Raw genomic sequence first — 25,210 nt, 5'->3', positions numbered from 1 at the left:
GCGGTGGTTATGACCAATCGCCACGCCGCCGGACTCGCTATGAGGACGATGGTGGTCATCCCACTGTCGCGCCCCTGTGAAGCGCGAAGAGGACTCTGGCTGAGTCCGGGGGATGCGCTAGGGGCCAGCCCTCGTGAGCTGCTGCGGGCATGGGCGTCGCTTTTGCTTGTCCTTTCCTTTTTCCCTATATTCCAATAAACAAGTATGGGGCCCTGCGAGGGTGTGTAATGAGCCGTAATTTTCATGCCGCTCATGTTATGTTTATCGTTTCTATGATGTGTTGCGGTATATGTGCTTTATGTAGGCGTAGAGGGATAACTTAGCTTAACATATCCGAGGTAGTTTCCACCTCACGATGGCGCGCGCCTCCTCGCATCTGGTGAGGCTTCCCAACTGCCAACTCGGGAGCCGCTGAACGTGGGAGACACGCGAAGCTGCAAAAATTCGTTAGGAATCCTTATCCTTCCTTGTGCGAGGCCTCAGGCATAGGATGATCATGGCCTAGCGCACCACGTCGCGGTATCCGTGGGGCACGGACTTAGAAGGGTGCGCTGATCATGAGCTCAATCGAGGGTGCCTCGCGAAGATCAGGGGAGCCGAACCTCTGGAGCGACAGGGCTTTGGCGAGGTGTGCCCGCGACCGGGTTAGGCTAGCACATGCACACACCTGCCCAGCCCCCGCACGAGGCGCACGAGTGGGAGTGTCAGGCAACTGCCGTCCTCCCCGGCGCAAAGCAAGAACCGAGCGAAGAAACATAGAGAAGAAGGGATTCAACCAAGCAAATTAAGAAACACTAGAACTTCAAATTCCATAAGAAAGGTTGCAAGCCAACTACAGAAAGCAAATGAACAGCCGTGTCCGGCACTTAGTCTAGTCTTCTCACCAGCGCGAAGCTAAGTGCTACCACTAGGACGTGGGAGGGAGCCCACGAGGCTCGAGGGTGGCACTCCGGAGACTCCGCGGCATGTACATCCCCACTCATTATTATGTGAGAGTGTCACGAGCGGAGACCTTCACATGCACTAGGCCTTGCTTCATGGGTAGAACTTCTGGAGGTGCTGGATGTTCCAGGCGTTTTGGATGAGGATCCCGTCCAGTGTCTCCAGGCGCGCGGCGCCAGGCCTGGAGACGCGGGTAATCCTAAACGGGCCCTCCCACATGGGTGAGAGCTTATGCTGCCCTTCCCTGGAGAGCACCCGCCTCAGGACGAGATCGCCCACCTCGAGCATCCTGGGGCGGACGCTGCGGCAGTCATACCGTCGTAGCGCCTGCTGGTATCTTGCCGCCCGGAGTGAGGCTTGGTGGCGGCATTCCTCCCCCAGCACGAGGTCCATGCCCCGCATGGCGTCCCGACGTGCCTCGTCGAACGCCAGGACCCGCGCGGAGCGATGCCTGGCCTCGTGAGGAAGAATGGGGTCTGCCTATTGGCATGGTGGCGGTGGTGCGGATGGACCATAGCACGGACTAGAGCTCGTCGTGCCAGCCCCTACCGCAAGCCTCGAGCTTCTTCTTGAAGGTCCTGGTCTTGAGGCCTCTCAAGACCTCCGTGTTGGTGCGCTCGGCTTGTCCATTGCTCCTCGGGTGTGCCATTGAGGCGTAGCATATTTGCGTTCCAAGGTTAGCACAATATGTCTTGAAAAGATTGCTAGTGAACTACGAGCTGTTGCTGGTGATGAGGCGGTTAGGGACCCCAAACCGACTCACGAGGCCCTTGATCAACTTGACTGTGGAGCCTGCTGGGATGGTGCGGACGGCTTCCACCTCCGCCCTCTTGGTGAACTTGTCGATGGCAACGTAGAGGTAGTGATAACCCCCAGGCGCTCGAGGGAAAGGGCCCAGGATATCCAGCCCCCAGACCGCGCATGGCCACGAGTGTGGGATAGTCTGGAGGCCCTGGGCACGCTGGTAGATTTGCTTGGCATGAAACTGGCAGGCCTCGGAGGATCTTACCAGCTCAGTTGTGTCAATGAGTGTCGTGGGCCAGTAGAACCCACTGCTGAACGCCTTGCCCACTAGGGTCCATGACGACGAGTGATGCCCGCAATCTCCTCCATGTATGCCAACTAGCAGCTCGTACCCCTGCTTCCTAGAGATGCATCGCATGGAAACATCATTTGGTTGCTTTCTGTATAGCTCACCATCCTGGATGCAGTACGCCGTAGCCTGCCGAGCCACGCGCTCCGCATCTTCCTCCTTCTCCGGCAGTGTTCCTTGCCCAAGGTATGCCCTGAACTCTTTGGTCCAACACCCCTCCTGAGGCTCGAGTGCGAGGAGCAGACGCACTCCTAGGCTCTAGCCACAGACGGGGGCTCTTGAGGCTGGTGGTGGGCGAAGCTCGTCTCAGGGCAGTGTTGGCTCCGCGGCCGGAGGGGCCATAGAAGGCTTGAAGAGCCGCTCCTCGAAGATGCTTGGTACCTATGGCTGACACTTGGACGCCCTCTTGGCGATGTCGTCGGCTTCCATGTTCGTGCCGCGGGGCACATGCTGTAGTTCCAGGCCCAAGAATTGCTTCTCCATCTTGCGTACCTCCACGAGGTATGCCTCCATGTGATCATGCTTCAGCTCGTAGACCTTGTTGGAGAAGTTGACGAGGAGCTGAGAGTCTCCCTTGATGGCGAGACGCTTCACCCCCAAGGCTGCTACAGCCTTGAGGCCGGCGATTAACCCCTCATATTCCGTGATGTTGTTGGAGACCTTCTCGCCCTGCTGGAAGCGGAGCTGCACGTCGTAGTATAGCTTGTCTTGAGTGGGCGAGATGAGCATGGCCCCAGCCCCCTCGCCTTGGCGTGCGAAAGCACCATCGAAGTACATGACCCAACCATCTAGCACTTCACTTCCTGGCGAGAGGGATCGGTACTCGCTTGCTTCGGGTTTCGGAGCGTCGGTCCATTCTGTCACGAAGTCAGCGAGGGCGGCTCCCTTGATGACCCTGGTTGTGCTGAACTCCATCTGAAATGCCTGCAGTTCGGTGTTCCACTTGGTGACTCTTCCTACAGCGTTGGGACTCCGGAGCACCCTCTCCAGCGGGTAGGCTGAGACGACCTTAATTGGGTGACTTTGGAAATAATGACGCAGCTCGCGTGAGGCCACTAGGAGTGTGAGCAGAAGCTTCTCTGGCATGGGGTATCGTGCCCTTGCATCCCGTAGTACCATGCTGACAAAGTACACCGGGTGCTCGACGAGGGTGGGAGCATTGACTGAGCCCGAGGCCTCCGAAGGTTGGGACACCTCCTGAGGTGGAGGGACCTCAAGAGCTTGGTCACCCATCGGGGCCTCCGCTGACCCAAGAGCTCCGTCTTGTGGGGCCTGATCATCCGCTGGCATCGCTACAGCTCTTGTGGTGCCGTCCTGGTGCTGCCTCGCCCCTGCTGAAGGTGCGGCACTGCGCGGCGGGCTCTTGACCTGGCACTCCTCCCGGACAGCCACCAGTGCCGCGCTGGCGGAGTGAGGCGTGGCGGCCAGATAGAGCACCAAAGGCTTGAGGGGACGAGGCACTACCTCAGCGGTGGGCTGGTCAGGTATCTCTTGAGGTCTTGAAACACCAGGTCGGCCTCCGGGGTCCACTCAAACGGGCCCTTCTTCTTCATCAGCTTGAAGAACGGCAGGGCGCGCTCCCCCAGCTTGGAGATAAAGTGCCCCAGCAAGGTCACGCACCCCGCAAGCTTTTGCATGTCCTTGAGGGTTTGCGGCGGGCTCATATCTTCTATTGCCTTGACCTTCTCCAGATTCACCTCAATACCCCTTTGTGATAGGAGGAAACCCAACAGCTTGCCGAAGGGGACGCCGAACATGCACTTCTCCGAATTGATCCGTAGGTCCACCTGGCGCAGGCTGGCAAAAGTCTCTTCCAGGTCTTGAATGAGGGTCCTCGCCTCCCGAGACTTTACCACGATTTCATCGACGTAGGCCTCAGCGTTCCTCCCGAGCTGCTGGCCCAGGGCAATGTGCATCAGTCGCTGAAAAGTCGCCCCAGCGTTGCGTAGTCCGAACGGCATGCAGGTGTAGCAGTATTACCCCACACGGGGTCAGGAAGGCCGTCTTCTCCACGTCCTCCACCGCCATCTTGATCTGGTGATAACCTGAGAAAGCATCTAGAAAACACAGCAAGTCGCACTCGGCGGTGGAGTCAACGATCTGGTCAATGAGCGGAAGCGGGAACGAGTCTTGAGGGTAGGCTTTGTTGAGGTTGGTGAAGTCGACGCACCTGCGTTCCTTCCCGCCTTTCTTGGGCACGACGACAGGGTTCGCCAGCCACTCTGGGTACCGGACCTCACGGATGACACCCGCCGCTTGTAGCTTGTGGGTTTCCTGTACGATGAAGGACTGCTTCTCCGGGGACTGTCGTCGCGCCTTCTGCTTCACAGGGTGCACATTGGGGCACACCCCCAAGTGATGCTCGATTACCTCCCTTGGGACCCCCACCAGCTGCTTGGGCTCCCAGGCGAATACCTCCTTGTTCGTGTGCAGAAACTTCACCAGTGCCTCTTCTTGGTCAGGGTCGAGGTTGGTGTCTATGGTGAAGGTGGCTCCCGAAGCCCCGTCCTCCTCCACCGACACATGCTTTGTTTTGGCCCGATCTTGAGTGAACAACTGCTTCTCTTTTGCTGGTGCATCGCCCTTAGCCCCCAGGGCGGCTCCGTCGGCTGGATGCGCTGCCGCTGCTGCCCTCCATCAGGGCTTCTTTTGTGTCCCCAGCCACGGTGCGAGCGCCGCTGCTCCTCGACATCTTCATGAGGTTGTAGGCCGGGTGGATCGCTGCCATGAACTGAGCCAGGGCAGGATACACGAAGATGGCATTGTACGGGAGGCAGATCCAGGCGATGTCAAAGTTGATCAGCTCAGTGCGGTAGTTGTCGCGGGTATCGAAGGTGACCTGGAGGCGTATTTGCCATAGGAGGCTGGTGGAGCGGATGCCGACTCCGGAGAAAGGCTTGGTGGGGCGAAGCTGGCCGTATGGTACGTGAAGCGAATCAAAAGCTTCCACGGAGAGCATGTTGAGGCCAGATACGCTGTCGATGAGGGTCTTGGTCACAGCTATGTTGCAGATGGTGGGTGTGCAGAGCATCGGGAGTGCGCCCGAGCCAGCAGTGGTCGCGGGGTGGTCCCTCGAGTCGAAGGTGAGGTCGGCGTTGGGTGCTGCCCATCTTGGAGGGGCTCCTTGTTGCGCAGAGGCGGCGCCAATCTGGTGAAAGAACTGCTTGGCATGGCGGTCGGAGGGCGGTGCCTGTGAGCCGCCGAGGAGGGCCGCAACGGCAAGTGGTGCCAGCACCGTGAAGCGTGCGATGAAAAGGTTGCACAGCTCCTCCTAGGAAGCCACAGAAGAACCTAGCAGGTTGAGCAGCCAGGCACGCGGCGCGCCAGCGGGGGCCATGGGGAACCAGTTGGCCATGACCTTGTCGTTGCTCCAGCTTCCAGAATGGCCTCCTCGTATGCTAGCAGGAAGGCCGTTGGATCCGTTGTGCCGTCATAGCGAGGCGGCATCTCCGGCCCGAACTTGTGCGGCCACTGTACTTGCCGCAAGGCGGGGATGAGGGCCCTGAGGCCCATGGCACCGTCGCGCACGTCGGTCCGGGCGGAGGAGCGGTGCCGGCCATGGAGGCCAGATGGAGAGGTGAAGCTGGAGGGACGAAACTTTGACGCACCCCTACCTAGCGCGTGAAATGTCGGATCGTGGGTTCCGGCTAACCCTTGAGGTTCGAACACTGGCGTGTGCATGAAGTATTCCTCCTCTCTAGTTCACTCGCTCGACGATCCCACGGCCTAGCTCGACGAACCCAAGAAACATGGGACACAGAAGTTTATACTGGTTCGGGCCACCGTTGTGGTGTAATACCCTAGTCTAGCGGGGTGGTGGTGGATTGCCTCGAGGGCTAGGGATGAACTGGTACAATGGATGAACTGCCTCCTAAGGAGAGGTGTTCTTGAGCTCGATGAGCTGGTGTGTGTGTGAGGATGGTCCGAATGATCCATCCCTTGCTACGGTGGTGGCTAGCCCCATTTATAAAGGTCATGGTCCTCTTCCCAAATGTTAGGCAGGAAGGGATCCAACAGCGGCCAAGTTTCAAGGGGGACAACTAGTATAAGCTATCCTGACAAAAGGTGGTCTTCGCCTGCCAAAGACTGGTGGTGACGCTATAGTGGGCTCCGCGGTGATCTCCGTCCCGCCGTCCTGCTAGCCTTGGTCTTGTTGCACCGATAAGGAAACCTTTGCCTAATGCCTCGGGACTCCTCTCCTGTGCCTGCCTCTTTAGCACCAAAGAGGAAACTAGTACACTGCGCCCGCCGGCACCCGCCTGGCCTTGGTCGTCATGGCTCACGTCACGTGAACCTTGCGAGGTGCCCCTTGCATAGATATCTCCACTCCTCGGGAGCCAGCCTAGTGATGCTTCCCCCAGGGAGGTCTTGGCGTCGTTCGCCTCGCGAGGGTTTTGAGTTTTTGCTGCAGATGATGGGTCGTACCAGGCCGCTGGTGCAGCCACGCTATGGGCCGTAGGCAGGCAAGTCTGGGTACCCCTGTTCCCAGGACGCCGACAGAAGGGTGAAAACTTGATCTGATTTTAATTTCTCAATTTGTTTCTCTGTTAAACATTGTGTCTCTGTGCCTCGCTCAGACACAGTCGATACGTCTCTCTCTCTGTAGCCCACTCGATATGTAGACTTATCGCACGCGCACAGTTGTAGTGACGATGACGCTGAACCCAGTGTGCCTTGTTTTTACTGGCCTCATGTGATGGTTTTCACCCTGTTTTCTGTTAATTAACAACGCAACCTTTTCTTTGTTACTACTAGTGAATCTGAAATCATTCGGGGCAGACATAGAATATATCACTTCAACCCAATTATCGAAGTAACTATTTTAAAAGAAACTAGCTAGATGCCCATGCGTCGCACGGAACATCAAGATGCATTTGTATGAGTAGTTTATCTTGTGAGAGAAAAGGATGAACAAGGGAAGGCCTTTTGCAAACGTGGAGAGGGGTGTGTGTGTATCTTTTTGCAAAATTGCCATAGTTTCCTTCCTATCCGTTAGATATAAATCCGACGACCTATATTGCAGGATGGCACGCACACGATCATCACCAAATCTATTTTCTACTCTCCCCCCTGTCGGGTGGTTGGTGCGACTTATGCCAATGGGTGGCTTATCATTGTGGGAGCCAATAAAACATCGCCGGTGCCTGGAAACGGGATAAGGCAGCTTCAGGGCTCTCCATGGAGATAACACCCCTAATGCTGCTCTGCGGGGTCTCCGCATGATCACTAGCTCGACAAGTAGCTACAAGATGCTCCTTGAGCTGTTCGGTGAAAGGATGAAGGAGGGCCAGGAAAGCCCACTTCTCTCCTCGTTGTGGTGCCTAAAACTCTTGAAAAAGATCTCTCCATGCATGGGTGCCCTGGGGGGTTTATATAGGCCTACCCCCAGGGGTAGAATGTTAATCCGGCTGGGCACGGGCCCTAGCCGTCTATGTCTACACTCGCCGGCTTCTTCGCCGACTGGTGGGCCCTACCGACTGGCGGGCCCCGCCGGCTATCGGCCCTCTGGTCGATAGGCCGACCCCACCGCTCGGGGGTCCTGTCGGGGGCTGGTTACTGTGGCCTCGCCCTTGGTGACGAGGGCTTTGTCGTGGTAAGCATGGCTACAACACTGCTATCGGGCGGCTTGTCGCTTTAGCCTTACCTCGTCTTATCTCCTTAATGGGGTGCCTCCTTTGAGGGAGTGGACTGGCCGGCTACTGGGAGTCGACCGTACCCCAGGCCGACTGGGGGACGCCCGGCCACCTTCGGATGTCTCCATGACGGATGGGGCCCGCCGCCCACGGGTCGTACTGACAGCTCGCCGTGGGTGACATCACGGTCAACATGGCAACAGTGCCGCGCTGGACGGGTGATGGCCGCCCCGTATGGCGTACTATGGCCAGGCGCATTCCGGGATTCGGGGGTCGTAGGTTTCGCTGTAGCCACGCCCCGTCTCATCGCCGTTATGTGGGTGCATACTTTTAGGGCACGACCTGGGCCGCCTGCTGAGGGGGGAGGGGGCCGGCTTCTTGGAGTCGGCCTTCTCGTGGCCGGCTTCATGGAGCCGGCCCTCTCGGGGTTTTCTTCTGGGGGATTTTTAGGCCTGGGCCGCCTTCGCACAGCCGGCCTGAGGGGCAGTCGGCTGGAGGAAGGCGGCCCCGCGTCTTGGATGCTTGAAGGCTCGATCGGCCTATAATTTTTTCTGAAGTGCCACGGGGAGCCGGCTAGGCTACCCGTGGTCATTTACTCCGACAGTAGTCCCCGAAGCTGGTTGGGCTCCGAGGCAGAAAAAGAGTCGAGAAGCTCAAACAGCTTCCTGTCTTGAGGAGCCGGAAACTGGGAGCCGGCTTTGATTAGGTGCGCCGTCTTCCGGAGGGCTTCGAAGTTTGTAGGCGGGAACCAAGCGGCGCGCGAGTCAGGCTGCGGGCTGATCGCCCGTCGCCCGTGCGCCACGTGGCGCCCTATGGCTGGAAGGGCCTGCCAAGCCACGCGCACGACGGGACGCCGCCGTAGTCTGGGGCCCGCCACTACCGGGCCATGGTCCACTCCTGGATCTTCTGCGGCCCAGATGGACCGCGCGCCTCCCAGCGGCGGTTACCGCATGCCGTGAAGGCACAATAATCGCGGGACGTGGGGGAGTGGGCGCAGTTAATCCCACGTCCCCCCACGCCTCGCCTCCTCGGCTTCGTCGCACGAGGCTGTAAGTAGGGGGAGGATGGGGAGCGGCAAACGCTTGCACGCTCGCCCTCGCCCCACCCCTTCCTTTTCTTCTTCTACTCTATCGCGCAACTCCCCACCGCCGCTCAGCTCTTCCACCAACCTTCTTGGCTCGCCTGTTGCTTTGTCGTGACAGGGTCGCGCGCCTCTCCGCCGCCGCATCTTTCTCGTCGCCGTGCCGTTCTCATGGCGCTGTCGAGCTCCTGGGACGGCTCCAACGTCCATGACAACCATGTCTACTTTCTCTGCCGGACGAGGCGGCTGTCGGGCGCGAACTACATGCGGGTCCGTCTCGCGCCGGAGAGGGAGATCTCGCCGACACCGGAGGAGGACGAGCGGGTAATCTTCCGCTCGCATTGCTTGGGCGGCTTCGGCCTACCGGCGAGCGGGTTCTTCCGCTCCTTCCTCGAATTTTATCATCTCCAGCCGCCTCACCTTACTCCAAACACGGTGATGCTGCTGTCGGCCTTCATCACCCTGTGCGAGGGTTTTCTTGGCGTCCTCCCCACCCTCGAACTGTGGGGAGAATTCTTCCAGTGCAAGCTTGACACTGTCGTCGCGAGCATGCCCGCCCCATGCGGTGCCTTCATTGCCATGCGGAGGACGAGCGAAAACCACCCGTTTCCGTCCATCCCGCTGATACAGTCAGTGAAGCTCTGGCGGAAATCTTACTTCTACGTGAAGAACATCGCTCCGCAAGGCGACTTCATCAACTTGCCGGCTTACGTAGCCGGCCCGCCGGCTGGGAGGCAGCCCTCATGGTCCTTCCGGGCCAGGTCACTGTCTTAGGGCGGGGCCGCCTCCGTTGCCCGGCTCCGGGTGATGATCCAGTCGGAGGGTCTGTCCGGGGCCGACCTGGTGGCCGCCTTCATGGAGCGCCGGGTGCTCCCGATCCAAGGCCGACCTCACATCATCGGCCATATGAGCGGCCGCTTCGACCCGTGCCGGCTAAGCACCAAGGAGATGCCTCACGCCGAGGTGTCCTATATGGTGAATTATATTTCCAACTGCAAGCTCACCGAGGAGTGGCAGTATGGCAAGGAGCCATACTCTCGCGCCAATCCTCTGCCTACGGTAAGCTTCTCTTCTTTTCTTCTTTGCTTGTTGCCGGGTTCATGATGGCCAACTCCTGACCAGCCGGCTTGTTTTTGGTAGAACCCCATGCTTCCGCCGGCAGCCGGGGCCGCGGGGGTGGAACGCCAGTTCCTCCCTGACCACACGATGGACGACGTTGATGACCCGGACCTGGGGGCGGCTGCCATGGAAGATGACGTCGCGGGGGAAGGCGGCGATGCAGGCGGATCTGGGCTCGGGGCCGCCTTTGAGGACTGGCCGGACGACGACGAGGCCGAAGTCATTCCGCGCCGCCGACCGACGCCTGATCACCAAGGCGCGGGCCCATCTGCCGGGCCGGCTGCTCATGGCAGCGCGCAGAAGCGCCGGGCCGCGTCGACCCACTTTGGCAGCCGGCCAAATAAGCCCAAGAGTACCATGGCGGCGTCCAAGCGGGACGAAGCGACCGTGAAGGCGGCCCACTTCCACAAGGTGGTGAAGCAGCCGCAGGCGGTTTCAGTGTAAGTGTCGCGGTTCTTACGCCTTTCTTTTTTCTTTTTCGGTTGATGTTCTTCCAAGGTTTCTTCTCGACTTATCAAACCGGGCCCCTCTTTCCCTTGGGCGGGTCCCGGACGCCTCGATAGTCGGAGCCGTGGGAGGGTTTTCAAGCTCCCGCCGTGTGGATCCCCGCACCGACCTCCTAGAGGCGACGGAGCGGAATGCGCGGGAAGCGCGGGAGGAGCGGGAGGCGGAGGAGCGGAGGGCGGCTCGAGAGGCGAGGGAGACGTCGGCGGAGGCGCGAGCCGACGCGGCTGCCAAGGCCGAGGCGGAGGCCGCGGACGCGGAGAGGGAAGCGGAGGCCCAGCAGAACCAGCCGCCGCAACTTGTCATTCCCCTCCATGCCACGGCTCCCGACATCCCAGTGCCCCCGTCGGAGGAGGCCGGCCGCGGCTAGCCGGAGATGGAGAGGGAGGTGGTGCCATCGTTGCCGACTGGAGCGGACCAAGGAAGCCGGCCTGAAGCGCCGCCCATGCAGCCCCTTGGAGGCGATCCTGCCGTGGGAGGGGATCTTGTGGTCTCGTCGCCGTCTCGTCGGCGCGCGGGGAAGGCGACTTCAGCGCGGGGCCCGCAAAAAACTGCTGGCGCCGGCTCGTCGGCCCAGGACCTGGAAGCGGCCAGCGATAGCTCGTCCGGGTGGACGCCAGGCGGCGGGACGGCCGTGCTAAATGTGGCGGCGCAGGACGTCCGGAACCGGCTTCAGGCCCAAGCTACTGCGCTGAAGCAGTACACTCAGGAGTTTCTCACGACGCGAACGGTTATTCGGGTGAGTCCTCCTGCTCTTCGTCGATTGCTCTTGATTTCTTCCGTGGGGGCGCGTTAGCGCACCCACTGGGTGTAGTCCCCGAGTTCCGAGTCGGCTGCTGAGTAGGCGGCTTGGAACTTCTTGGAAGACTTTGATTGCCGTCTTGTTGTTACTCGCGTCTCTTGTCTTATCTGCAGGAGTACCACAACCTCCGCACAGCTGCTTTCAACTCCCAGGCCCAGGAGTTGAATCAGAAAGCCACTGACCTGACAGAGAGCCGGAGTAAGTGCTTTGTTTTTTATCTCAAGTGGGGGCGCGTCAGCGCACCCACTGGGTGTAGTCCCCGAGATTCGAGCCGACTGCTGAGCAGTTGGGTCGGATCTTTTCCTGACAACTTCTTTCTTCATATTTGCAGGGGCCAATGCTGACTTGAGGGGCCAGCTAAGCAGAGCCCAGTCCGCCCTTCGCGCCAAGGAGGCCGAGTGCGCCGTCCTTGCTCAGGAGCGCGATTGCCTGGCCAAGAAGTTGGCCGACCAGGAGGAGAGCCACAAGGCGGCCCTGAAGGCGGCGCAGGACAGCGAGGCCGCCCTCAAAGCCGAGTATGAGACCAAGGCGGCGAACTGGGCCGAGACGAGGTAGGCGCTGAGCCAAGGCTATAGCCGGGTGGAAGACTTAATCGACGGTAGGCCACCTTCTTCTTCGCTTCCTTGCCTGCCCCCTACTATCTGGTTCGTCTTTTGACTTTGTGCTACTGCTTTCTTCTTTTTGCAGATTACTTTCCCGGTTACTTTGCTGCCGCCACCCAAGCCATCGAGGCCTACCGCGACGCACGACGGCAAGCGGGGGCCGAGATCGCACCGGGTGCCAGCCGGGCGCTTGAGGAGCAGCTTCTGGGGCTTCAAGCCCGCCTGCAGCCGGCCCATCGCATGCTCCACCGTCTTCAGCGCGCTGGGGTGCAAGTGCTAGCCGCCCCTGGCCTGGCGAGGTGATTCCGCGCACCCCAAGTCAGACTGCCGACTGGCTGGAGGTCGCATTCGGCCACTTCGAGGCTTGGAAGGCGTCAGCGGCCCGGTCCGGCGCTGGGCGGGCACTGGAGTTCGTCCGAGCTTGGTATCCTGGGCTGAACTTGGACCAGCTGAGCACCTGGCGGCAGGAGGCTGATGAGGAGCTGGAGGCGGTGCGGCCGGCTATCGTCCAGCGCGCCTCGGCGATCGCCGAGTACATCGACACCAGCGCATTTGCCCCTGAGGTGGATGATGCCGGCGTCGCTCAGTCGGAGGAATGATTCGGGCTGAACCCAACAGAAGGTGAGGACTCGGTGGAGGAGATTGCTTCCAGCGATGAGGGCGAAGGGGAAGAGGGAGAGGATGGTGAAGACGTTGTGCTAGACGGCGAAGCGACCAGCCCGCCTCAGCTTGATCATGCCTCCAGCAACGATGCCGAGACTCGCCAGCCGGTCACTCCTCTAGCCGGCACTGCCGACTCCACCAACCTTCCCAACTCGCCCGTCGTCCCCTTGGCCTGATCCACCGTCCTTGCTTTCCTGCTTGTTACTCTTTTGAACAATCTTTAAATTTGCACAGTTCCACCCACTGGGGGTGTATTCAGACTATGTTGAATGCTGGCCTTTCGAAGGTCTTTTGTGTAAATATTATGCATGTGTTTGGCTTCCGTTCATGTTTGCTTTTCATCCTTTTGGCTTTTTCCTTTGCCGCCTTCCCTTGGCCGCCGCCTTCCTAGCCGGACAGCTTCTTTGCAGTCTGTGGCTGGAGAAGGACTTGGTCATTTTGGGAAGGCAAGTACTCGAGCTTTCTTAGATTGCAGCAAGGTGAACAGGAAGCCGGCCAACCGGCTGCTCTGGTAGCCGGCTGGCGCGGTGGGAGGCCGGCTCGTGTTATATAAGTTCATTGGTCCCTAGCTGTTTTTCATGTGGGCATGATTTCCTGCCCTTGGCTCTTGCCAATCGGACAGTCGGTTCTTCAAGATGTGATTTTTGGCAAGAGGGGGCTTGGGTGCCGGCACACTACTTGTCCGACTGCAGGCAGAACTTCAGATATAACTCGAGGCGGCGAGTCCCCGGGCTGACTGGTCGAACCTGGTGCCGGACGAGAAAAGCAAATGTAGTAACATAATCATGTGTGATACTCATCATTCATAGATAAAGGAGGGTAGTCCTCGATTGCTCCTCGGGTGCCCTTTGTCTCGTACTTAGTACAAACGGTAGCGTGCTACGTACTCCTTTTTAACTGTAAAATCTTCGGAGGAGATTGGCGTTCCACGGTCATTCCGACTACATGCCGGAATCATCTCTCTTGCGTGCCTTCGGCTTTTGTGCGTCGATTAGGTAGTAGGAGTCGTTGCCTAAAGCTCTGCTGATGATGAAGGGGCCCTCCCAACGGGCCGAGAGCTTGTGCTAGCCGGCTGTTCGCTGGATCAGCCCGAGCACAAGATTGCCCTCTTGGAAGGATCTTGGCTTGACCTTCCGGCTATGGTAGCGGCACAGGCCCTGCTGATAGATGGCGGACCGGCTGAGGGCTAACAGCCAGCCTTCTTCCAGTAGGTCAACGTCGTCTTCTCGTGCTTCCTTAGCCTCCGCCTCCGTGTACATGGTGATCTGAGGTGAGTCGAACTCGATGTCAGTTGGGATGACAGCCTCGGCACCTTGTGCAAGGAAGAAAGGGGTGAAGCCGGTTGATTTGTTTGGGGTAGTGCGCAAACTCCAGAGGACGGCCGGCAGCTCGTCGAGCCAACAGCCGGCCGAATGCTCCAGTGGTACGACCAGTCGGGGCTTGATGCCGGAGAGGATGGGGCCGTTTGCTCGCTCGACCTGGCCATTTAACTGCGGGTGGGCGACGGACGCTAGGTCCAGCCGGATGCCGTGTGTTGCACAGAAACGTGCCAGTGCTCCCTTTGCAAAATGTGTGCCATTGTCGGTGATGATGCTATGCGGCACGCCATACTGGGTTGTAATATCTGTGATGAAAGTGACGGCAGTCGACCCATTCAGCTTCTTGATCGGCTTTGCTTCAATCCACTTGGTAAATTTGTCCACAGCAACGAGCAAATGTGCCATGCCGCCATGTGCCGTCTTGAATGGGCCCACCATGTCCAGCCCCCAGATGGCAAAGGGCCAGGTGAGGGGGATGGTGTTGAGTGCAGAAGCCGGCAGGTGTTGCTTGGAACTGAAAACTTGGCACCCTTTGCAGTGTTTGACTAGTTCCTTGGCGTCATCCAAAGCAGTCGGCCAGAAGAATCCATGGCGAAAAGCTTTGGCGACGAGTGATCTTGAGGCTGCGTGGTAGCCGCATTCGCCTTGGTGGATGTCCTTGAGGATTGCTATGCCCTTCTCTGGCTCGACGCAGCGCTGGAAGACTCCAGTGACGCTGCGCCTAACAAGCTCTTGGTTGACTATTGTGTATGCTCCGGCTCGGTGTTGAACTTGTCTTGCCGAGATCTCGTCGGTTGGTAGCTCTCTGTTTACTAAGAAGTTGAGGATGGGCTGGGCCCATGATGGAGCTATGACTTCTTCTATTGTCAGGACTGCTACTGTGACCAAGGTGGGTGGGCTGGGTGGTGAAGAGTTGGAGTCGGCCACCGCCTGTTGTGTCGATGCAGTCCCCGGGACGGCTGCAGTAGCCCCCGGGTTGAGTTCCGAAGTCCCCGGGCTGGGTGCGACTACGGCAGTCCCCGGGCCGCCTGTCGAAGTCCCCGCGCCGCCTGCTTGGTTCCCCAAGTCGGATCCGACTGCGTCGGGGTCAGTCGGCACGAAGATGGAATCAGATTCTGGAGATGGCTTGATAGTCGGCTTGAGGAGGCGGTGGAGAGAAACGCCGGCTGGTATAGCTTGCCGGGTGGAGCCTACTCGTGCCAGGGCATCTTCTTGCATGTTGTCGGCACGTGGTACATGAAGGAACTCACATCCTTCAAAATATCCACTGATTTGCTGAACGAGGAAACGATAGCTCGCCATGTTCGCGTCCTTGGCGTCCCGGTCGCCAGATGACTGCTGGACCACCAAATCCGAGTCGCCATAGCACAGGATCCGGCGGATGCCGAGCTCTTTGGCTAGCCGGAGCCCGTGTATGAGCGCCTTGTACTCGGCCACATTGTTGGAGGCGGCAAAATGAATTTGCAATGTGTACTTGAGCTTGTCGCCCTTGGGAGAGGTGAGGACAATGCCGGCTCCCAAGCCGGTGTGCATCTTGGACCCACCGAAGTGCATCCGCCAATGAGTGGAATCGGGTGCCGGTGGCAGGTACTGGGTTTCGGCCCAGTCGACGAGGAAGTCGACCAGTTCCTGGGATTTAATGGCGGTGCGGGGCTGGTAGAAGATCGTGTAGGGGGCCAGCTCAATGGCCCATTTTGCCACCCGGCCGGATGCATCCCGGCTGCCTATGATCTCAGCGAGAGGGGTAGTACACACGACCGTGATGGGGTGCTCTTGAAAATAGGGCTTGAGTTTCTTGGCAGCGAAGTACACACCGTAGCACATCTTCTGGTAGTGTCGGTAGTTCTGCTTCGAGGTGGATAATACTTCGCTTAAATAATACACCGGCCTCTGGACCAACTGAGCTCGGCCTTCTTCTGGGCGCTGGACTACGATAACTGTGCTGACCACCCGGCTAGCAGCGGCAACGTAAAGGAGCATGGGATCTTTTTTAGTCGGTGCCGCCAAGATAGGCGGCGTGGTCAGCATCTTCTTTAGCTCGTGGAAAGCTTGGTCCACCTGGTCGTTCCACTCGAAATGAGTGGACTTCTTCATGAGTCGGTAGAGGGGGAGGGCTTTCTCTCCGAGCCGGCTGATGAAGCGGTTCAGGGAAGCCAAGCATCCAGTGAACTTCTGGACGTCTCGTAGCTTGGTGGGAATCTCCATTCTCTCTATGGCTTTGATCTTCATCGGGTTGCACTCGATGCCGCGTTCCGAGACCAGAAAGCCTAGAAGCTGGCCGGCTGGTACTCCGAACATGCATTTCTCGTGTTTGAGTTTGATTTGAAACCAGCGCAAGTTTTCAAACGTCTCTCTGAGGTCTTCCAACAAGGTGCCGCGCTTCTCCGTCTTCACCACAATATCGTCTACATAGACGTGGGCATTTCTGCCGAGCTGCTTGAGGAGGCATTTCTGCATGCAACGCTGAAAAGTGGCACCGGCATTTCTCAAGCCGAATGTCATAGTCAGGTAGCAGAAGGCTCCGAATGGTGTGATGAAGGCGGTCTTCAGGCGGTCAGCTGGATCCAACTTTATCTGGTGGTAGCCTGAGTAAGCATCCAAGAAGCTCAACAGCTCGCATCCAGCTATGGAGTCTATTACTTGATCAATCCTTGGCAGGGTGAAGGGATCTTTGGGGCAGGCCTTGTTGAGGCTAGTGTAGTCTATACACATGCTCCACTTGTTATTTTTCTTCAGCACGAGGACCGGGTTGCCGAGCCACTCTGGAAAGAAAACTTCCATAATGAAGGCGGCTGCCAGAAGCCGGGCTATTTCTTCTCCTACAATCCTTCTCTTCTCTTCCGACAGTCGGTGGAGGGGCTATTTGATTGGTTTTGCACCTTCTCAGACGTGTAGCTTGTGCTCGACGAATTCCTTCGGCACACCCGGCATGTCCTTCGGGGACCATGCGAAGATGTCCCGATTCTCACGGAGGAAATCGGCGAGCTCGCCTTCCTATTTGCTGTCCAGGTTTGCCCCGATGGTGGCAAACCTTTCGGGGTGCTCCGAGTCCAGAGGTACCTTCTTTGTTTCTTTGGCCGGCTGGAAAGAACCTTGGGCATCACACTCCTTGGGGTTGGGGGACAGGGCCGGCTGCTTGCCGGCCATGGCCACGACTTGGTCTTGTATCTTCTTCTCTTCAGCAATCACGAGGGACTGGGCCAGCCGGCTGCTGGCTTTCGCACACTCGGAGGATTTCTTGTAGTCTCCGGCTATGGTGATGATGCCCTTGGAACTTGGTATCTTCATCTTGAGGTAGGCATAGTGGGGTACAGCCATGAACTTGGCCAAAGCAGGTCGGCCAAGCAACGTGTGGTAAGGGCTCTCCAGATTCACTACCTCAAACCACACCGCCTCTCGGCGGAAATGATCCTTGTCCCCAAAGAGGACATCTATCTTGGTCTTGCCGATTGGGGAGCAGGACAGGCTGGGTACGATGCCATGGAACATAGTCCGACTGGGCATGAGCTGCTTCGTCTTGATGCTCAGCTTCTCCATGGTGTCATGGTATAGTATGTTGATGCTGCTCCCACCATCTATCAGCACGCGGGAGAATCGGGAAGCTCGCTGATAACCCACAAGTATAGGGGATCGCAACAATTTTCGAGGGTAGAGTATTTAACCCAAATTTATTGATTCGACACAAGGGGAGCCAAAGAATATTCTCAAGTATTAGCAGCTGAGTTGTCAATTCAACCACACCTGGAAACTTAGTATCTGGAGCAAAGTGTTTAGTAGCACAGTAATATGATAGTGGTGGTAGCGGCAACAAAAGTAAAGCTAGCAAAGGTAATGTTTTTGGTATTTTGTAGTGATTGTAACAGTAAAAGCGGGAAAGTAAATAAGCGTAAACCAGTATATGGAAAACTCGTAGGCACCGGATCAGTGATGGATAATTATGCCGGATGCGGTTCATGATGTAACAGTCATAACATAGGGTGACACAGAACTAGCTCCAGTTCGTCAATGTAATGTAGGCATGGATTCCGTATATAGTCATACGTGCTTATGGAAAAGGACTTGCATGACATCTTTTGTCCTACCCTCCCGTGGTAGCGGGGTCCTATTGGAAACTAAGGGATATTAAGGCCTCCTTTTAATAGAGAACCGGAACAACGCATTAACACATAGTGAATACATGAACTCCTCAAACTATGGTCATCACCGGGAGTGGTCCCAATTATTGTCACTTCGGGGTTGCCGGATCATAACACATAGTAGGTGAATATAGACTTGCAAGATAGGATCAAAAACTCACATATATTCATGAAAACATAATAGTTTCAGATCTGAAATCATGGCACTCGGGCCCTAGTGACAAGCATTAATCATAGCAAAGTCATAGCAAGATCAATCTCAGAACATAGTGGATACTAGGGATCAAACCCTAACAAAACTAACTCGATTACATGATAAATATCATCCAACCCATCACCGTCCAGCAAGCCTACGATGGAATTACTCACGCACGGCGGTGAGCATCATGAAATTGGTGATGGAGGATGGTTGATGATGACGACGGCGACGAATCCCCCTCTCCGGAGCCCCGAACGGACTGCAGATCAGCCCTCCCGGGAGGTTTTAGGGCTTGGCGGCGGCTCCATATCGTAAAACGCGATGATTTCTTCTCCCTGATTTTTTTCTCTCCGAAAGCAAATATATAGAGTTGGAGTTGGCGTCGGAGGGTTTCCAGGGGGCCCACGAGGTAGGGGGGCGTGCCCTAGGGGGGGCGCCCCCCACCCTCGTGGAAAGGGTGTGGGCCCCCTGGTCTTCATATTTGGCAAGGATTTTTTATTATTTTTTCTAAGGTATTCCATGGAGTTTCAGGACTTTCCGAGAATATTTGCTTTCTGCACATAAAACAACACCAAGGTAATTCTGCTGAAAACAGCGTCAGTCCAGGTTAGCTCCATTCAAATCATACAAGTTAAAGTCCAAAACAAGGGCAAAAGTGTTTGGAAAAGTAGATACGATGGAGACGTATCATCTCCCTCAAGCTTAAACCCTTGCTTGTCCTCAAGCAATTCCGTTGACAAACTGAAAGAAAGAAAAACTTTTACAAACTCTGTTTGCTCTTGTTGTTGTAACTATGTCAAGCCAGCATTCAAGTTTTCAGCATAGATCATAACTAACCACATTTGCAATAATTCTCAGGTCTCACAATTACTCGTATCAATAGCATAATCAACTAGCAAGTCATAATGATAAATCTCGGATGACAACACTTTCTCAAAACAATCATAATATGATATAACAAGATGGTATCTCGCTAGCCCTTTCTGAGACCGCAAAACATAAATGCAGAGCACCTTTAAAGATCAAGGACTGTCTAGACATTGTAATTCATGGTAAAAGAGATCCAATCATAGTCACACCCAACATAAATTAATAGTGATGAATGGAAATGACAGCTGTGCTCTCCAGCTAGTGCTTTTTAATAAGAGGGTGATGACTCAACATAAAAGTAAATGGCTAGGCCCTTTGTAGAGGGAAGCAGGGATTTGTAGAGGTGCCAGAGCTCGGTTTTGCAATAGAGATAAATTGTATTTTGAGCGGTATACTTTCATTGTCAACATAACAACTAAGAGATGGCGATATCTTCCATGCTACACACATTATAGGCGGTTCCCAAAAAGAATGGTAAAGTTTATACTCCCCCTCCACCAACAAACATCAATCCATGGCTTGCTCGAAACAACGAGTGCCTCCAACATACATCAGTTCCCAGGGGGAGTTTTGTTTGCAATTAATTTTGATTTAGTTTGCATAAAGCATGGGACTGGGCATCCCGATGACCAGCCATTTTCTCGTGAGTGAGGAGCGGAGTCCACTCCTCTTGAGAATAACCCGCCTAACACGGAAGATAAGGACAACCTTGGTTGATACATGAGCTATTCGAGCATACAAAACAGAATGTTTATTTGAAGGTTTAGAGTTTGGCACATACAAATTTACTTAGAACGGCAGGTAGATACCGCATATTGGAAGGTATAGTGGACTCATCTGGAATAACTTTGGGGTTTAAGGGAATGGATGCACAAGCAGTATTCCCGCTTAGTACAGGTGAAGGCTAGAAAAAGACTAGGAAGTGACCAACTAGAGAGCGACAACAGCCATGTACATGCATTAGAATTAATAAACATTGGATGCAAGTATGAGTAGGATATAATCCACCATGAACATAAATATCGTGAAGGCTATGTTGATTTGTTTCAACTACATGCGTGAACATGTGCCAAGTCAAGTCACTTAAATCATTCAAAGGAGGATACCACCCCATCATACCACATCATAACCATCTTAATAGCATGTTGGCACACAAGGTAAATCATTATAACTCATAGCTAATCAAGCATGGCACAAGCAACTACGATCTCTAATTGTCATTGCAAACATGTTTATTCAAAATAAGCTGAATCAAGAACGAGGGACTCATCATATTTACAAAAACAAAAGAGGTCGAGTTCATACCAGCTTTTCTCATCTCAGTCAGTCTATCATATATCATCATAATTGCCTTTCACTTGCACGACTGTAACACCCCGGATATGACTTTCCCAATATGTATTCCAACTCTTGCCATTTCCGGTCTTAAGTTATTTTATTTTCTTGGGTTCGGGTCTTTGTCTCCGTGTGTTGTTATCGTTGTCATGCATCTCATATCATGTCATCATGTACATTGCATTTGCATACGTGTTCATCTCATGCATTCGAGCATTTTCCCCGTCGTCCGTTTTGCATTCCGGTGCTTCGTTCTCCTCCGGTGGTCATTTCTACCTTTCTTTCGTGTGTGGGGGTTAAACATTTCCGGATTGGACCGAGACTTGCCAAGCGGCCTTGGTTTACTACCGGTAGACCGCCTGTCAAGTTTCGTATCATTTGGACTTCGTTTGATACTCCAACGGTTAACCGAGGGAACGAAGAGGCCTCATGTGTGTTGCAGCCCAACACCCCCCAAGTTGGCCCAAAACCCACCTAAACCCTATCCATCATCTAGAGCGTTAAATCACGATCGCGTGGCCGAAAACCGCACCTCATTTGGACTCTCCTAGCTCCCTCTATGCCTTTATATAGAACCCCTCTCCCAAATCCGGATCTCTCCCCCGTCCAAACCCTAAATTCCACCTCGTGCCGGCCGGATGAAATCGCCACGTGGGCAGCCGCGCCCACATCGCCGCCTCCTCCCGCCGCCGGCCCGCTCGGCCCACGAGGGGCCCTACCGGCTCACGCGCGCGTCGCCGCCCGCGCCTTCGCCCCGCCGCCGCCATCTACCGCTCCGGCGGCCAGCCCCGCCGCAGATGCCATCGCCGGCGGGCTCCGTTGCTTCCTCCGGCGAGCTCCCCGCCGTCCGACGCGCCGCCAAGCCGCGCCGGCGTCGCGCCCGACCGCCGCCTCGTCGTCCGAGCCCTCCTTCGCACCTTCTCACGCCGGGAAGCGTCAAGTCCGGCGACCCTGACGACTCCGGCCACCTCCGTCGACTCCGAGCTCCATTCCGGTGAACCTCGACTTACGCGCCCGATCTGGATCTGAGAGTTGACTTTTGCCCGAAACCCTAGTTCATATGCCCTTTTTCATCGTGCCGTAGCTTTGCATCCGTAACTCCGTTTTGGGCATATAGCATATAAAATGTTCGTCTCAGAGAGTACATCATTTCATTCCATTGCATCATTTTCATTTGAGTTCATCTTGATGCTCGAAATGCTGTTAGAAGAGGGCTACTTGAGATATTTGTCAGATCTGCTGCTCCATTTAGATATTTGTCATTTTTGTCATGATTATTGTGTGCATGATATGCCCTGGTGCTCTACATATGTTTTGTTAAGGGTTTTGCCATCTTTCCAGAGGTGCAACCCATGTATTTTTGTGATGTGTGTGGTGACTAGCACGATCTTGCAAAGTGAGGCACTTGGTAATGCTGATTTCAGGGACTTAGCAATTCCACTAAGTCCTTGAGCTGTTTATCTCATGTTGCCATATGTTCGTGTTGTTTCCTAGTGATCCATGCCTCTTTTGAGGATGGTCAGTAAGGATGTTTTGTTAATCTTGTAGTGCTCTATCCATCCATGTATTTGTGTGCAATTTTGGAGCCCCCTAGATTGAGTCAATCGAGCTCTACTTTTGCTCCTTCGTGAATCTGGGCAGATTGTCTACTTGTTAGCGATTTTGCCGAGGATGTTGTAGTTGATCCGTGCATGCTATGCTATTGTTCTTGCCATGTCTAGCTTGAATTTTGTGTATTATTGATGTATGCATGCTTAGATTGTCATGACTTGCTCCATAGTGATTGCATCGAGCTCGTAAACATGCCTACTTGATACATGTTTTCAGCATGTTACAGTTTTCACTAAGTCTGAGAACTGATTATGTTTTTTCCATGTTCACATGCTTGCAATTGTATTTTCTGATCCCTTTTGGCTCAAGGTCACTAAGGGACTTTTGTTAAACTCTTTGAGTAGCTCCATGCCATGCTTTACTTTGCCATGTTCAGGTCCTTTAGCATATAGTTTTGTTGCTCCGAAGTGTGCTACCTGATCTGAAATTCCAGACAAGTGTTAATTTCACTAAGTCCGAGATCTGTTTACCATATGCATTTTTGCCATGCTTATTTGAACCTGTTAATGGATGAATTGGCTGTAGCTCAGTGCTAGACTTTTGTTAAGCATCTTGAATGAATCCCTGCCATGTATTTTGATGCCATGTTTGGGTGCTGTAGAATGTTCATCTTGTTGCATTTAGATGGCTACTTGCTGTAAATCGCAGAACATGATCATATTTGAATCGCTTGCCATTTCCAAACCGTAACTCCGATTCCGGTGTTCTTTATATCGTTTTCAAGCGATTTCATCTCATCTTTATATTGGCACACTTGGATTTCCAAGTTGAGCTGAGGTTCATGCATTCCTTGTCAAATCTTGCATATGCATCCCGCATCGCATCCCGCATAGCATATCATCCTTGCATCATATTGTTTGATCCTTGCACGTGGTTGATTGTGTCCTTGTTGCTTGTTTGTCTTGTTTGGGTAGAGCCAGGAGATGAGTTCGCTAATGAGGAGCCCATTGAGTTTGCTTCCGAGGATCCAATCAACTCTGACAACTTTGCAGGCAAGATGATCATACCCTCGAAATCACTACTATCTTTGCTATGCTAAATGCTCGCTCTTTTGCTATGCCAATGCTACGATGCCTACCACTTCCTTTCAAGCCTCCCAAATTGCCATGTCAAACCCCTAACCCACCATGTCCTAGCAAACCGTTGATTGTCTATGTTACCGCTTTGCTCAGCCCCTCTTATAGCGTTGCTAGTTGCAGGTGAAGATTGGAGACCGTTCCTTGTTGGAACATTTATTTACTTTTTGGGATATCATTATATTGCCATGTTATCTTAATGCATCTATATACTTGGTAAAGGGTGGAAGGCTCGGCCTCTCGCCTAGTGTTTTGTTCCACTCTTGCCGCCCTAGTTTCCGTCATATCGGTGTTATGTTCCCGGATTTTGCGTTCCTTACGCGGTTGGGTTATAATGGGAACCCCTTGACAGTCCGCCTTGAATAAAACTCCTCCAGCAATGCCCAACCTTGGTTTTACCATTTGCCACCTAGCCTTTTCCCTTGGGTTTCGCGGACTCAAGGGTCATCTTATTTTAAACCCGCCCGTGCCAATGCTCCTCTGAGTGTTGGTCCAACCTAGAGCACCGTGCGGGGCCGTCCCTTGGCAACTTGGGTTATGTTGGCTCCCGTACGCTTAGCTTATCTGGTGTGCCCTGAGAACGAGATATGTGCAGCTCCTATCGGGATTTGTCGGCACAGCGGGTGGTGTTGCTGGACTTGTTTTAGCATTATCGGAGTTGTCTTGAAGAACCGGGATACCGAGTCTGATCGGAACGTCTCGGGAGGAGGTATATTCCTTCGTTGACCGTGAGAGCTTGTCATGGGCTAAGTTGGGACTCCCCTGCAGGGATTTAAACTTTCGAAAGCCGTGCCCGCGTTTATGGGCAGATGGGAATTTTTTAATGACCGGTTGTAGATAACTTGAATCTTAACTTAATTAAAATGAATCAACTGAGTGTGTTACCGTGATGGCCTCTTCTCGGCGGAGTCCGGGAAGTGGACACGGTGTTGGAGTAATGCTTGCGCAGGTTGCCCTCTAGTTTCTCGCTCGCGCTTTGCCTCCTCTTCTCGCTCTCTTTTGCGAACAGGATAGCCACCATATTTGCTAGTCGCTTGCTGCAGCTCCACATATTTACCTTGCCTTACCTTTGAGCTTAAATCGTCTTGATCGCGAGGGTGCGAGATTGCTGAGTCCCTGTGGCTCACAGATTACTATTACACCAGATGCAGGGCCTGATGATTCCGCTCTAGGTGACGCTCTTGAGCTCAAGTGGGAGTTCGACGAGGACTCTCAACGATACTATGTTTCCTTTCCTGATGATCAGTAGTGGTGCCCAGTTGGGGGTGATCGGGACCGTGTCGCATGTTGGGTTATCTTTTATTTTGGCACCGTAGTAGGGCCATGAGTGTTTGGATGATCTAATGTTATTTATGTACTTGATTGACGTGGCGAGTGTAAGCCGACTATGTTATCTCCCCTTTTATTATATATTACATGGGATGTTGTGAAGATTGCCTAACTTGCGACATATGCCTTCAATGCGATTATGCCTCTAAGTCGTGCCTCGACACGTGGGAGATATAGTCGCATCGAGGGTGTTACAAGTTGGTAATCAGAGCCTTCCCCGACCTTAGGAGCCCCCATTGCTTGATCGTTTTAGCGGCCGAGTTGTGTCTAGAAAAATGTTTTGAGTCTTTTAGGAATTATATATCGGAGAGTTTAGGAATTCTTTTTACTCCCCAGTCTCCTCATCGCTCTGGTAAGGCATCCTGACGTAGAGTTTTGACTCTTCTCTTCTCAAATTTCACTAAAAAATTTTTTAGGATCACGCGGGTATCTTGGAATCGTTCCGATGGTTTTATGACGAGAACATTGTCTTGGTGCCTCCTGTCAGGGGTTTTGTAGAAGTGTCCCGGGGAGTTGAGCTCTGAGGTGTTGTCGTCATAATTTTATTGTTGCAGTTCTAGAATACCTGAGTTTAGTACGCCGACATCAAAAATCTCTTTTATGTAGTTCCTTGGTGAGATAACCTCGACGCCACCCAGTACTGGGGCGGGAGTTCAGGAGTATCGCCATAACTTGTATAACGGATGCTTTTCGAAGGTTCAGGTAGATGGTTTCTGAAGTTTTTCTCGGTTATGTGTCGAAGGATGGATACAGATGGATGTAGGATTTGCTAGATTTGGGTGAGATATTATGCTTCCCCTGTATCCCCAACACCTGATTGCATAAACCAGAAAGGTTCGGGAGTTTCGTAGGTGGGAATTCTAGTAGCTCTAGTTCTTCTTCCACGGATAATTGGT

General features: G+C 54.4%; 1 protein-coding gene across 1 annotated transcript; it reads right to left on the bottom strand.

Annotated features, from left to right (window-relative positions):
- Window positions 1-2,416: 2,416 nt before the first annotated feature.
- On the bottom strand, window positions 2,417-3,325 carry LOC147979787 (uncharacterized). The gene has a single exon (XM_087515345.1). It carries the CDS (start codon window positions 3,323-3,325, stop codon window positions 2,417-2,419), a length of 909 nt encoding a protein of 302 aa, XP_087371471.1.
- Between the last annotated feature and the right edge of the window lie 21,885 nt (window positions 3,326-25,210).

This window comes from Triticum urartu, chromosome 3A, assembly GCF_056163025.1.
Source record: "Triticum urartu cultivar PI428250 chromosome 3A, HENAU_Tu73, whole genome shotgun sequence".
Classification (NCBI taxonomy): domain Eukaryota; kingdom Viridiplantae; phylum Streptophyta; class Magnoliopsida; order Poales; family Poaceae; genus Triticum; species Triticum urartu.
Note: the sequence above shows the minus strand (reverse complement) of the source record. Positions and strands in the feature narration are given on the sequence as shown.

What these genes read in the sequence shown, in the direction of transcription:
- LOC147979787 (XM_087515345.1), bottom strand. Translation starts at nt 3,325, where the DNA reads ATGCCAGCGGATGATCAGGCCCCACAAGACGGAGCTCTTGGGTCAGCG.